Raw genomic sequence first — 14,160 nt, 5'->3', positions numbered from 1 at the left:
ATTGTTTTATTAATTTTGTATGATTTCAAAAAATTCAATAAACATTTTTCATTGTGATATCTGATGTGATATGTTGGGTACCTATACTCCATATACTAAAGAAAAAAATGTTTTATACTCATATCACATCACAAAACATAGCTAACGGGTGTTTTGTTTTTCTTACTTTTTGGGACACTTGATTGCATTTAATCGTAAAAATATCGCTTTTATGTATCCACCCATGCTTGCAGACTTCTGTTGGTGTCTTCAGAGGGATACTGCAAGATCTGGCTACAATAAGAATGCCAATCGTTCGAAAAAAAAGACCTTTTTCAATGAAAAATGAAGTTTTGTTTCATTAATTTTGTATGATTTCAAAAAATTCAATAAACACTTTTCACTTTGAAACCTGATGTGATACGATTCTTTCAAGCATGATCCTCAATTGAGTTTGAGGTAAGAAATTTTAACTACATACTGTGCATTCTGTGAATTTTATTTTTTTTTAATTTGTTGCATAGTGTTATCAGTCACAGAAACTATGCCAAATCCCATATATCAAAATAAGGAACTATTTTTTATGTTTGATTTTGTACATTTATGTGTTCGCAATAATTTCCTAAATATGAAAGATCCAATGCAAACATTGCAAGGTAAAAATATATAAACTAGCCCAAAAGCTATAAGCTTATAATATGATCATAAAAGTAGTTGACTTCAAATAAATACCTTCTTTGTGTGGTTCGCACTAAGCTTACCGGTTGGCAATAAATCGTGTTCTAAACATTTCTTGCTCACATTTAACAGGGTCGGCTTTCAAAGCGACTGGTTATTTCCGAACCCTCTGCGGCTGTAGGTAGTAGCCGATTAACGGCGTGGTGAATTTATATATTTAGTGAGAACCGCCCCTGAACGAAAGGACAACAGCCGGTCGAGCTGCAGTGGACACGTTATTTACTACCCCAAAACCTTTTCTATTGTAAACAACTTAACTTCGACACAATGGGATAATTTTATGATGGCCATAGAAACTTTTAGCTTCTGGACTACTATACTTCGAGCATTTACAGCGAGGAAGTTTAACTGCAGCCATGAAATATGAAGAAACAGTTTTTTTTACATACTTATGCAATTTTTCAATATATAATTTTTAATAATAAACTTGAAAGCAGATTTTTAAAAAAAGATAACCAAAAACCAATAGTAATTTCTTTGGTGTTAAAAAGCTTGGATATTCATAATTTTTTCCATGATATTTTGAAGAGATTTGCGTATGTGGCAACAGTAATAAAATTATATTTCAAATAGTTGCCCAAATTTTCGCTTATATTTTATTAAATAATTACTAAAAATGTACAAAGGATGTACTTCATAAAACTTCAAATAAAAAAAGAAAATCGGAAACCTTTAGCAAGTAAGTGTTAGGGTAAATTTATTGTGTTTTATTTTATTTTTCTACTCCCACATAGTAATCCATGAATTACGAACTGTCTAGCCTCATAGTAAAACCATAGTTACACCCACTGGCATGTAATGAATGAACAGGCACGTAATATATATATATTACGTGCCTGTTTGGGTAGTTTCCATAGCAACTATAAATATTTGCTTTCCCAAAAAAAATTCTTCTGAAAGTGATTCTTCATTATAGATCGTAGAAAAAGTATATGACACAACTCTGGTGGTAAGCTAATTACGAACTCATATTACATCACTCGCTCGCTACGCTCGCTCGTGTGTAAACTTCGTTCGTAATTAGCTTCTTACCACCCTCGATATGTAATATACTATTTTTAATTATTATTCTGTATATGTATCTATTTCTCTGGGTTTTATAAATGTATTTCCATTGCTTTTTGCACGGCTTGTAAGTATAGGTGGCTGTGACTATATCTATATAGGCGATAACTAAAGAAAAATTTACTTTGCGATTTCGTTGTTATTATAAACTTGTAAATAATACGGTAGATTGTACTGAATTATTAAAATTAATTCATTATGCCGTACCGCGAGTGAATGCTAGACAACATCCTACATATTACCTATAACAAAGCGTCGAACACAAAATTAAATGTAGGTTTAAAGTCACCACTTTCAATAATGTGTAAATACATTAATAGGCTACCTAATTTTGATCTCAGTTTTTCATCGTTAAGAGATCTTAATTAACTGTAAGAAATCCGTTTAATGATGTTTTATAAGAGAAGAATTTGCTAATGTATTTCATTAATAAGAGTTCCATAGTTTAAGTTACAGTTTAAGGTACTTATTATAGGAGGGAGAAAGAATGAAGACAGAAAGACAATAGCCAGATTTAGGGTGGGAAATGAAGAAGGAGAAAACTGTTACTGGAAAGAGGAAGAGGATAGAAGATGCGGATTATGCAGGGAATTTCCGGAGACGATTGAACACTGGCTAAAGGATTGTGAAGAGTTACGGGAAGTCGAGAAAGATAGGAATGAGCTATTGAACGAAACAGGTGATGGTCTGGAATGGATGAAAATGATATTAGAAAAGAAACGAAAATAAGGAAGCATTTCGAGAAAGAATATTAGTTTAAGTTAAAATATGTTTAATTGATATATATTTGTACATATATAGATATATTAAGGGAAAAATGTAAACCGGACTTCTTTCAAGTCCCGAATGGGAAAGAAATAAACAGTTACATACATACATACTTATTATAGGAAACTTAATTTCTTTTATTTCTTACTTATTTGTTACTGTCGGGGTTAGAGTTAATACATGTTTAGTTAACTATAGTAACTTTTTTTTTTGGAAATTTATAATTTTAAGAAATAGATGTTATTACTATTGAACTTCAATTGCATCATCCTCAAAAAGTGAGCGGTAAATATTTAATGCGAAATTATGTAAAGTTCTGGTTTGCGCAAAAATACCCGTGAATAAACTGTTTTCAAAAATTTTTTGGAAGTTTACACATAAAAGGGTGACAAATGAAAGCACTTCACGAAAAAATGACGTGACTGACATTTATGAAGATACGTTAAATCATATTAAACATATTATTGGAATCCATTAGGTGGAATATTTGATTGTAGACGAGACCACCGATTCTTGTGGTCGTTATATTGTTCGTTTATTAATCGGAAGCATACGTGAAGATGAGCCTAGTCAACAGCGTGCAAGTAAAGTAGAAAAAACAAACCACTTGAGTATTTTGAGAGTGGTAAATGAATGTTTAGTGAGCTTTTACTCTCCTAACTTAGTTGGTAAACCCTGGACAAGAGTTAAACCATATTTACAAAAATTGAATCCATGTTACCTGTTTGGCTCATGGAGTTAATAAGAGTTGCGGAGCAAATTCGACAAGACCAATCCAAGAATATCGGGAAAAATTACCGGACACACCTTCGCTTCCCGAACCGATTTTAACAAGGTGGGGCACTTTGGAAGTCGCAATATTTTAAACCACTTGAAGTACTCATTTAAGAATTTGATGCAGCGAACTGTGCTGCTATAGAAAAATGTCAAAATATTTGAGATTCTGGGCTAGGTAACCAACTTGCGTTTCTTAAAAATCACTATAATTTTGTTATAAAAACTATTAACAACTTAGAAGAACAAAATAAATCGCCGGCAGAATCAATTAATAATTTAAAAAAATTGGAACAAAATATTTTGAAAGTGTTTTTTTTTTCAAATACGCGCCCATTACATTGATGTATAAAGAAGTTTTTCTAAATATAACAATACCTTGTCCGATAAAAGACAAAGATTTTTAATCGATAACTTGGAAAAGCGTATGGTTTTAAATTACAATAAAAAATAGTTGTAGTGTTTGAATTAGGTAATATTATGTTTTAACTTTAACTGTGTTATGCAAGTTTCGTTGTTGATGTTATTTTAATAATAAAACTTGGTACTTAAACTTGATTTTTTTTAATTATACCTTTTATTGAGTATCTAGGTAACTATTGATGGCGTTCTACCTATTATTATTAACAAATGTTTGTAAAAAAAGCAAATTTAACCAAACTAAACTTTCAATCGCCATTTTCTCGAAAACGTCAAAAGTGGAAATACGTTGTTTTTGTTTGGCACGGCCGCGGCCGTATTGTATGAGGTTAGTTATCCCCACATTAAATAAATGATATAGCTGGTATAATCAGAATTATAGTTGACAAGCAATTTTTAATTATCACCTGTCGCCGAAAAACTATAAAAAAAATTATCGGAGAAAATTTTGAAATTGAATTAGCGATTTTTGCAAAAATTTTCATAAACAGTACAGACAAAATTACCAGAAAATGTTACATTAATACATTGACATAAAAAGTCCGGCCCTAGCCAAAGTCATACCTCCGTTGCGAAGGATTGGTAATGGTTTTATTGCAGGTTGCGGTCCAAAGTACTAAAGACCGCTCCTAAAGTAATTGATGGCGTTTGCAATTATCTTTCGTAGTATTTTAACAACTCTGACCAATTTATATTTAGGTACAAATATATATTAACCCTTTAATGACCACAAATCAAAAGTAAAAGGGTATTTTATAACTATACGGTTTACCCTGAGTGCAGCATACTGTATATTTATCGAAATGCTGCAAGTTATAAGTGTTCACCTACTAATTTGCGGGTATCCTATATAACCAATGCGAACCAGAGATACCCCAGCATATGCAAAAACTCATACAAAATATTCCCGATAAGCACGTTGTTGGAATAAAAACAACCGAGATGCCCACGTGTGGACTTTTTTCCCTCAACGTGTTAAATGTTAAAACTGTACATTACTTACCGGCAATCAGACGCAGCAAAAACAAAGCCTTGGTTTTTTTGTTGTCCATATCTGCAGGACGTTGAAACCGAACACAAAAACCATTACGACCAAGTGAATCGAGCTATAACAAAATGTGAACATTAAAGTAACCATCAAAATCGTCAAATAACATACATACCATCGATATACTCGCTGCACTATGAAAAAATACACAAAATATTCTAAATTGCGCACTACAATTATTAAGGTTATGTCTTCAACACGTCTAACTCAACCGCGCCGAACTGGCCAACTGTCGATTCTTTCAAAGAACGAACACTGATTGGCCAATTCCTTCCATTTTTGAAGAGGGGGGATTGGAAATAGCCAATAAACGTACAGAGGTTCTAAGTGGATTATAATTGAGTATGCAACCGTGCAATCAGCTAACCGCAATTGAAATTTTGTTCGAAAAATATTGTGTAAATTAAAGTTAATCTTGTCAACTACCGATTTTTAACTACAGTCGCCTCGCAGTCATAATTTAATAAGTAGGATACAAGCCACAAACCATAGAGTTTGAGAAATTTTCGTAATTTCACAAAATCAAGAATATTTTTTTACATGTCTGACTATATTAATTTTAAATTGGTATATGTTAAATTCGTAGTTAATACACGTAAACTAAACCAAAATTAGCACTACTGAAGTGTTATGATAACTGCGCAAGCATTCTAGTTCACAGTGGCGGAACTAGCATGAAATTCTAGGGTGAGCTAAGCGTTGTCAACGTCGTTGGAAGTATCGTAAGTTCTGATTTCAACAAATCCAAATTACTTTGATAAAAAGTGGCTAAAGGAGTTAAGTCGTCAAAATTTAAAAATTAAGTATTGCTAGGGTGCAAAGCTGCAACAACATCAATAATGGGTCTCATCTGGCCAAAACCATTTTCAAGTTCAGAAATAGTAAGATCGATAGCAGGGAAAATATATGGATCCTAAAGTCATCTTTTGAATTTAATTGTACATAGTTCTTGTACGGTTTGGTCAACAATGTACTTTTCAAATTTTTTTTTGAATTCTTCTTCTACATTTTTTCCTAATTTTTTTATTACTTGTTAAGTCTATGTTATTTTCTTGACACATTTTTTCTGCTTCAGCATATATTGAAGAAAATTAACAAGGCTATTAGCATGGCCAATGTCATATATGCCACTTGTTGAAGATAATCGCTAACACCTTTACATAGATAGAATCTTTGTATACATACAAAGTGTTGAAAACACACTCACAATTTATTTGATGCAGCAAACCCACAGCTTCAGATGATCTATCACTCTGTTCATTAAACAAAGTGCTTAGTAAAATTAATATTTGTGGAAAAGCTTTCTTCATTTCAAAGCATACGAATACTTGTTCAGACCATCGTGTGTAGTAAGTAGGTATGTTTTAATTCAGTTGGTTTTTGTTGTGGTTTTATGTCTGTCTAAATTTTTAAAAATCTTGCATGAACAACCGACCCGGATATGAAAACGTACCTATAAGTTGTCCAGTAGATTAAAGAAACGATGACTTTTAATATAGTTTTTACAAACGTCCACTACCACCAAGTTTAATCTATAATTATAACAGTGGACATAAATGGCTTGATTAAATTCGTCTCTAAAAAGTTTTTGAACCCTATTTAATCTTTTGATAACAGACAAGGCATAATTCCCATTTACTTTGATTGTGATGAAATAAAGAGAAGAAAACCAGTTCTTCAAATGAATCTTCAACCAAGAATTGTTTATTGTTTATTGTTACTTAATTGCCAACAGAAAAACCCAAATAAGCAGTTCACAAAGTAATTTAGACCTAAAACTAATGAGACATAGTTAATAAAAATTAATCTAATTTAAACAATGCAGATTGTACCTTAAAACAAACAGAAATAATAAAACTCAATAAACATGATTATAGGATAACATTTTTCTAATTTATTCAATTTACAATTAACTATATCGATAGATGAAGGTAGGTCATTAATTAGTCTTGTAATTCTCATACAAGGAGAGTGAAATCCATAATTAGTTCTTTGAAGCTCAATAGAAAATAAATCTTTACCTCTAGTGTTATGATGTTACCAATATACTACTGATATTCAAGGGGATGTAGTATCCATGCGAAAGATATAATTTTACACTTATTTATATTTAATGACATGTCATTATTTTTACACCAATTATTTAATGAATCAATGTCTTTTTGAAAATTAATAATATCATTATTAATTTGTTCGTTATTTCTAAAAAGAGGTTCAAATCATCTACAAATAATAAACACTTTGAATATTTGAAACAATGAACAATATCATGTATAAATAAAGGGAATAAGATTGGGCCTAAGTGACTCCCTTGGGTCTTGGAAAACACCGGATGTTACCTGTATTTCTTTTGACAGAAAACCCTTGATTTTTTGGATACGACCAATTAAGTAGGAAGTTAACCATTTAAACATATTTCCGATTCCACCGTATTTCGTTAGTTTGTTAATAAATTTAATATTTACCCGATCAAATGCCTCTACAGAACCTATACTCACAGAAACAAATAAATTTTCACAGGTATTATTTACAGGAAGAATGATTTGATGAGATGCACAACTAGAAAGGACAACAATTAGCACACTTTCACCTCTGGATTTAGTACTTGTGGTAGCATCACGGTCTTTTCTATAAGCGGTGTAATTTTCAGAAAATATTTCAGAGGTAGAAATAATATCATCAACACCAGTTTCAATTAGAACAATTTCGTGATTTAGATTGGCAGTAGCATGAAGTATATCAACAGTTTTCGTTTATTTGATAGAACATGTTGATGTTATTATGTCCTTGAATTAAGCGTTTTTTGGTTTATTAACGATTTTTGGGACACCATTAATAAAACGAATGGTTTTGTTTAAAACTCCTTCGCTTTGAAGTTGATTCAGCTGAACTCTTAAATTATCAAGATATTGACGTTGTGAATGAGTTTGGTCCGCTTGTATGAAGATATTATCATTGAGTGTCTTTTTGTTACGTAATACAGATAACGCATCCTGGGAGCAGGGCATAATAAATTTAATCGGACGAATAACTCCTTGTTTGTATTTGCCAAAACGAAAGATTTTAATCCCATCTATTCTTACGTCAGGAGAAATCAGTTCTTGGATGACAGTGAAATCATCATTGCGGGATTCCGGTACTTGAAAGAAGATTAAATTTGATTCACGACGTTGACGATCCATAATTTCATTCATTATTTCATTGCAATCGCATCGATGTCCGGCGTCATTGACGATATCAGCGTTATCAGAGGTTGCCTTTTTTAAGTTATCACTTATTACTTTTTTTAAATTATTAACTTCTTCCTGAAGACTAGAAGTGGTTGCAATAAGTTCGTTAATTTTTAGCAAATTGACTTTTAATGATGAACATGCGTTGCAATGAAAACTGATTTTACGGTCTTCTTTTTTTAAACATTTTAGTTCCGCAGAAGAAAGACCCGTACATCCACCATGGAAGGTATCTTTACACAAGTCACACTGGGCCGTATCTTTGTCAGCCACAATATCATTGCAAAATTTGCAAACTGGAGCCATTATTTAGAATTTAGATTATAGAGTCTTGAGGAAAAATCTCAAAAAAAAACTGAACAAAACATCCAGACAAATATGTCACAGAAGGAATCTTACACCACCAAAAATTCGACACAGTTGAAGTACCAGCCTCATACGTCACAGTCAAGGACAAAAAAGCAACGACCACCATAATCAACCCAACGGACCAAGAATATAGACTTTCACACTGTTCAAGCCTTTAGAAATCAATACGGTCAATCCATACGAATTCAATCCACAACCACCACTATGTCCAATTCACCCAAACATTGACGAAATTTTAAAGGACAATTTGTGCAATCTCCGACTAAAGCACATGAACACAGAACATGCCTCGGTTACATTGATGACATCATCATTTTTTCAACATCACTTGAAGAACATATCTCACGACTAAAAGAAGTCTTTGAAAAATTAAAAAAGTAAATTTCAAAATAAAACTGGACAAAAGCGAATTCTTGTGAAACGAAGTAACATATTTAGGACACCTTATCACACCCGAAGGAGTGAATCTAAACTCAAATAAAATAAAAGCAGTCACGAACTACCCATTACCGAAAACCCAGAAAGAAATTAAAGGATTTTTAGAACCACTCGATTATTACAGAAAATTCATACCAAAGTTTACACAACTCACAAAACCTTTAACAAAATGCTTGAAGAAAAATGCCAAGATAACGCATGACCAACAATTTATGACCACCTCCGGGACCTGCAAGAAAATTTTAATCAACCATCCCATTTTACCATACCCGGATTTTTCAAGACCATTTATCTTAAAAACAGATGCATCAAATGTAGCCCTAGGAGCAGTCTTATCACAAGAACAACTAAGAGAAGATAAACCAATTGCTTACACATTAAGAACACTCAATGAGACTAAACAAAAAAAGGTACTCAACGATCTAAAAAGAATTATTACCAATAGTATTGGCTATGGGCAGCAAAATATTTCACCATCTATACAGATCATCGCTCACTTCAATGGCTATTCTCACTCAAAGAACCTAATTCAAAATTAGTACGCTGGAGATTAAAACTAGAAGACTACGACTACAATATCGTCTACAAAAAAGGAAAATTTAATACAAACGCTGACGCCCTCTCAAGAATACAGATCTGCCCTCTAGACATTGACACACGATCAACTGCAGTTCAACCAGATGAAGAACTTGAATGGTTACTAAACGAGCTAACACAGGAAAATGAAAGCCAAAATTCAGGATTAATAAGAACTCCAGAACCAACAGTCAGCAACAACGACGCACTTCCCATTCCAAACTTAATCGACTTGTCACCAACAATCCCTGAAGAATTCTCAATACCAACATTAGAATGCCAACGCCAAACAATTCCCCAAGACATTCACCAATAGGCAGTTCACCAAGAAACCTATCACCAAGTAATTCATCAGAAACAATATCAGCAATTTAAGGAACAAGCCCATCCGACACATCGACATTGCAGAAAACCAGATTATCAACTAACAGATTACAGAACTACCCAATCAGATTTCAGGCAAACAGGAAATAACCAACCGAATTACAACCGATCAGAAAATAGTCAATCTGAAAGACCCATCACTAACACAATAAACACACCATCAGTAACCTCACGACGAGAAAATAACGAAACACCAAGAATAATCAACATCTGTGAAGATGCAATCGATCGAAAAGAAAGACAAATTTTTATAACCACAGTTCAAGTCCAAATCGCTCAAGGCAATAACAATTATTGTTGTCTTGAGCAATTATAATCAACAAATCGAAGATCTTTATAGATTATTGCGTTTTCGACATCGAAAGAATGTACAGAGATTTTTGCAAAGTATACAACACAACATTCAACGCCGAAGGACCAATTCTCAAACCGTGTACCAAAACAATAACTTTAATCACAGACAAAAACGAACAAAAGGAATTGATAAGAGATGACCATGTTGGGAAAACCAATCATCGAGTAATACGTGATACATACACCAGATTACAAAAAAATTAACCATAGACGTAGCCGATTACATCAACAAATGCGAAATATGCAAAAGGGCGAATACGAAAGACATCCTCCCGAGATTCCACTAAAACTGACAGAACAAGTTGACAATCCCTTTCAACAAACAAACATGGATCTATTTACAATCGAGGGAACCACATTCTTAACAACACCATCGAAATTTGTGACAAACTATTAATCTTTTTCCAACACTATGGAGTACCAGAAAGAATCACATTTCACTCAGGACTAGAATTTAAAATGACACCGTGAAAAAACTTTTGGAAACCCACAAAATCCAAGCTCATTTTACAACACCAAGATATCCGCAATCAAATGGTTTAATTGGAAGACTACATTCGACTCTCACTTAGAACATTACCGAATTCTGAGCCAATATTTCAAAGACGTATCAATCACCACCATGGCTTACGCAATTATCGGATACAACAACTCAATCCATTCAGTCACAAAATCCTATACATCTGTTTGGAATCAATGCAAATATTTGAATATAACAAATTTAATAAAAACAAAGCAAAATCTGAATTAAAGTAACTGGATGCAAATACACAAGTCATTACGGGCGTGTGGCGTCAAATTTTAAAGTTACGGCAGTTAACAGGAGCACAACAAAAATACCCCTGAGGTGTTCTAGCACAAGCGGAGTTTGGGGCTACAGGTCGGGGCTGTTCTCCCCCCACGACGGTGATTCTATCTATCGCAAGCCTACCCGTACAGCACATGACGCGGCTCGACTAGGAACTGCACTTCTCTTCTGCCACGTTTTCTGTGTTATTTAACCTCAATCCCATTTTAAATGTTCAATTCTTTATAACTCTGATATTAACAACAACTGAACAAGTGTTAAAATTTCAAAGAGCAATAAATAACATTTAAATTCGCCATACAATCTTGTGAGATTTTAAACAACAAATAATTCTTATGTGAGATAAAATTGGACAAATTAATTAAAAAAATAATAATTTATACGATGGAAACATTCATCAACAAAATATTTACAAAACAAAAACTAGCAAAGATTTATGAAAAACAAAAGATCTGGTGTGAAATAAACTTAAAACTACAAATAAAAACATTGCGTAGATTAAAACTGTAGAGCATGAAATTTACGTTCAATCAAAATTATACAACAAAGAAAATTACTGAAGTTAAAATTGTGAGATTAAAGAAATATTGTATGAGGTGAAAAATTGCAAAATTAACAAAATTTACACGAGATTAATATTTGCCACACTTTATCAACGATTCAAACAAAGAGTTTACATTATGTCAAATTATATCATGATCTAAGTGATTGGTTACTTAAAAAAAAACAATTTACTTTGAGAGTTTAGCATACCGCGAGCTGGTTACCCCAACAAAATACATAATAAACAGACACAAAAATATCCAATCATCGATGCGAGGAAAAAGCGTCTCGGTGATGTAAATTTTTATCGTTGCAAGGAAATACCTCGATGGTATTATTAATCCCTAGCGTTGCGAGGAATAAGTCTCGTTGCTGTTATCAATCTCTAGTGTTTGCGAGGAGCAGCCTCGATGAAGTAATAAATATGCAGCGTTGTGAGGACAAGCCCCGATGAAGTAATCAATCTGTAGCGTTGCGAGGACTAGTCTCGATGAAGTAATCAATCTTTAGCGTTGTGAGGACAAGCCTCGATGATATAATCATGATCACGACGATAATCACGATGATAACCGTCTAAGGGAAGAAATTATTTTAACCCGCCGCCAATTCGCAGTATAATGAATTTTGTTTAACTGCCGTAAATGAACTATTAGCAATCTTGTGTGAAGAATTAAGAAGTGTTATAATGTAACACTTACGTATATGCATCCAGAAACCTATTCGTAATTAAACAACAAAGTGTCAAAGTGTTTTCCTGACCAAGTGAATTTCATGAAATCTTCTAGCAAGTGGTTTATTTAAATAATCCTGATTGTTAAATTATGTTTGTACTAGCTGATGATTAAGAAAAACTAACTTGATTGGTGAATTTACAAACAATAAAACAAAGTTACAGCACGTGTTTCGCGTTGAACAGAAGTCCGCAAGAATTAAAGATCAGAAAGATCTGCATATTACGTTCATTTTTGAGATACCTCTTACCGAACCTCATAATTACAATTTTTACCAATTATACCCATTTCCCATTCAGCATGATTCCAAAACTTACCAAATAATTATACCGTCCCACAAATACCTCTACCTTAACAAGCTTTACTTCAGTTTGAACGACGATAAATGTAATGAAGTCACCCCTGGAGACTATATCTAGAATTTGCCACAGACTAGCAAAATTTCCAAAGAAGCACCTTGTGAAATTCAACTACTCAAATTTTCGAAGAGTTACCAGCAGTGTAATATCATCAAAGTCAACTTCAAAAATATGACAATCAGAAAAATCGACAAGAACCAATGGATTGGAATATTCCCAATTGAACAACCAGCCACTTCAACATGCGGATAACAGGAAGAACAAATCTCAATAAAAGGAAGTTACGTTTTCACCATCTCAGATGGTTGCAAATTAAGAATCAACTTAACGACTCTTCAGAGCTACCAGAATCCTGAATTCAAGAAACAGTCAATCCAAACAACGAAATTAGCTATTAAGTGTCCAAAGTGTGAAAGCATCACCTACGGGCAGCGGATTCATTTGCGGGGAGTAAAAAAATGTTTTCGTAATTTTATTACAAAACAAGTTAAAAAGTAACACCAGTATTCCTAGAAAAATTGGGGTGGGCCTCAAAGTTTTTGGTTGGAATTTACAACTCATATATTTGAAGCAGACACATGATAACTGGAACAGGATATTCTGACACATTGTCAGCAACCACACACACCTGTAAAGAACTTCAAAAATTTATTTTCAAAACTAAAACATCTTCTATTGTAGTACATGCAGATTAACACAAACAAAACTTAATTTTTCCTTCTTCATAGCCTGAATCCTCTACTACTTCAGACCTAAAACTTTTTTTAATCTTCCAGAATTTCTTCCGGCCAAGCGGTCTTAACTTTAACCATTGCTGGACATTCAAAATGGAAAATGCGAAACTGGTCCTGCAAAACAAATCACGTCAAACGTCCGTAGAAAATGTAAATCTACTAACATCCTCGGCTGAACTGTACGTCCCTTTGATCCGGATGAACACAACTGGTCTTTCATCAAATGTAATGATTTCGCCTGACTGATGATCTTCATCTCTACGGTCAAACAACAATTCCCAATTTTCATTATCTACTGACGTTTCGACAAAGTATCTGTAGACTATGAAGTCCAGATCATACAACAATAGTATCATACTGGAAATTATGTATGGTTGATCTACAAATTTTAAAATACACTTTATTTTATTTCTGTATGGAAAAATTCTATTTAAGAATAACAATATACGTACTTAGTTGAATCACAATGCCCTCTGTATCAGTACCTATTAAATGATATGCATATCCATCTCTGTAATCCAAGTCTTTTTCGCCACACCACAGTAAATGTTCACCATGATTCCTATTAACAAAATAAAATGTCAAGCAAATTGTGTAAGTGGTATTAATTAATAACTGTCCTTCTATACCACTCAAACCACTAAGAATCGGGAAAAAAACAAGCTGGCAATAGCGGTATAGGAGAATTAAAATAGATTATGCGATATGTTAAAATAAATATTTCTTATATCGCAGGTGACTTAAAAAAAACGCTCCAACAAAAAATAAATATTTAGAACCATTAAGCAAATAAAAAAAATCTGTTAGAAATTATAAAACCAAGAATTTCGAAACAAGATTTG

General features: G+C 33.1%; 1 protein-coding gene and 1 long non-coding RNA gene across 4 annotated transcripts in view; both read right to left on the bottom strand.

Annotated features, from left to right (window-relative positions):
• The window catches only part of LOC135123118 (uncharacterized), a 165,026-nt gene extending 160,021 nt beyond the window's left edge, over positions 1-5,005 (bottom strand). For both annotated transcript variants that reach the window (XR_010279546.1, XR_010279545.1), the window contains exons 1-2: positions 4,908-5,005; positions 4,748-4,850 (exon numbers count right to left, since the gene is read on the bottom strand). This is a non-coding gene — a long non-coding RNA (uncharacterized LOC135123118). The remainder of the gene's footprint in view (positions 1-4,747; positions 4,851-4,907) is intronic.
• Positions 5,006-13,215: 8,210 nt separating this feature from the next.
• LOC135123627 (BTB/POZ domain-containing protein 9-like) overlaps positions 13,216-14,160 on the bottom strand; it is a 28,158-nt gene continuing 27,213 nt past the window's right edge. For both annotated transcript variants that reach the window (XM_064048451.1, XM_064048450.1), the window contains 3 exons: positions 13,771-13,880; positions 13,483-13,697; positions 13,216-13,432 (listed from right to left, as the gene is read on the bottom strand). In XM_064048451.1, coding sequence (XP_063904521.1) covers positions 13,349-13,432; positions 13,483-13,697; positions 13,771-13,880 — 409 coding nt within the window. In that variant the 3' untranslated portion in view covers positions 13,216-13,348. The remainder of the gene's footprint in view (positions 13,433-13,482; positions 13,698-13,770; positions 13,881-14,160) is intronic.

Source organism: Zophobas morio, unplaced genomic scaffold, assembly GCF_036711695.1.
Source record: "Zophobas morio isolate AGI-343-1 ecotype UQ-CSIRO unplaced genomic scaffold, CSIRO_AGI_Zmor_V1 ptg000006l, whole genome shotgun sequence".
NCBI lineage: Eukaryota > Metazoa > Arthropoda > Insecta > Coleoptera > Tenebrionidae > Zophobas > Zophobas morio.
Note: the sequence above shows the minus strand (reverse complement) of the source record. Positions and strands in the feature narration are given on the sequence as shown.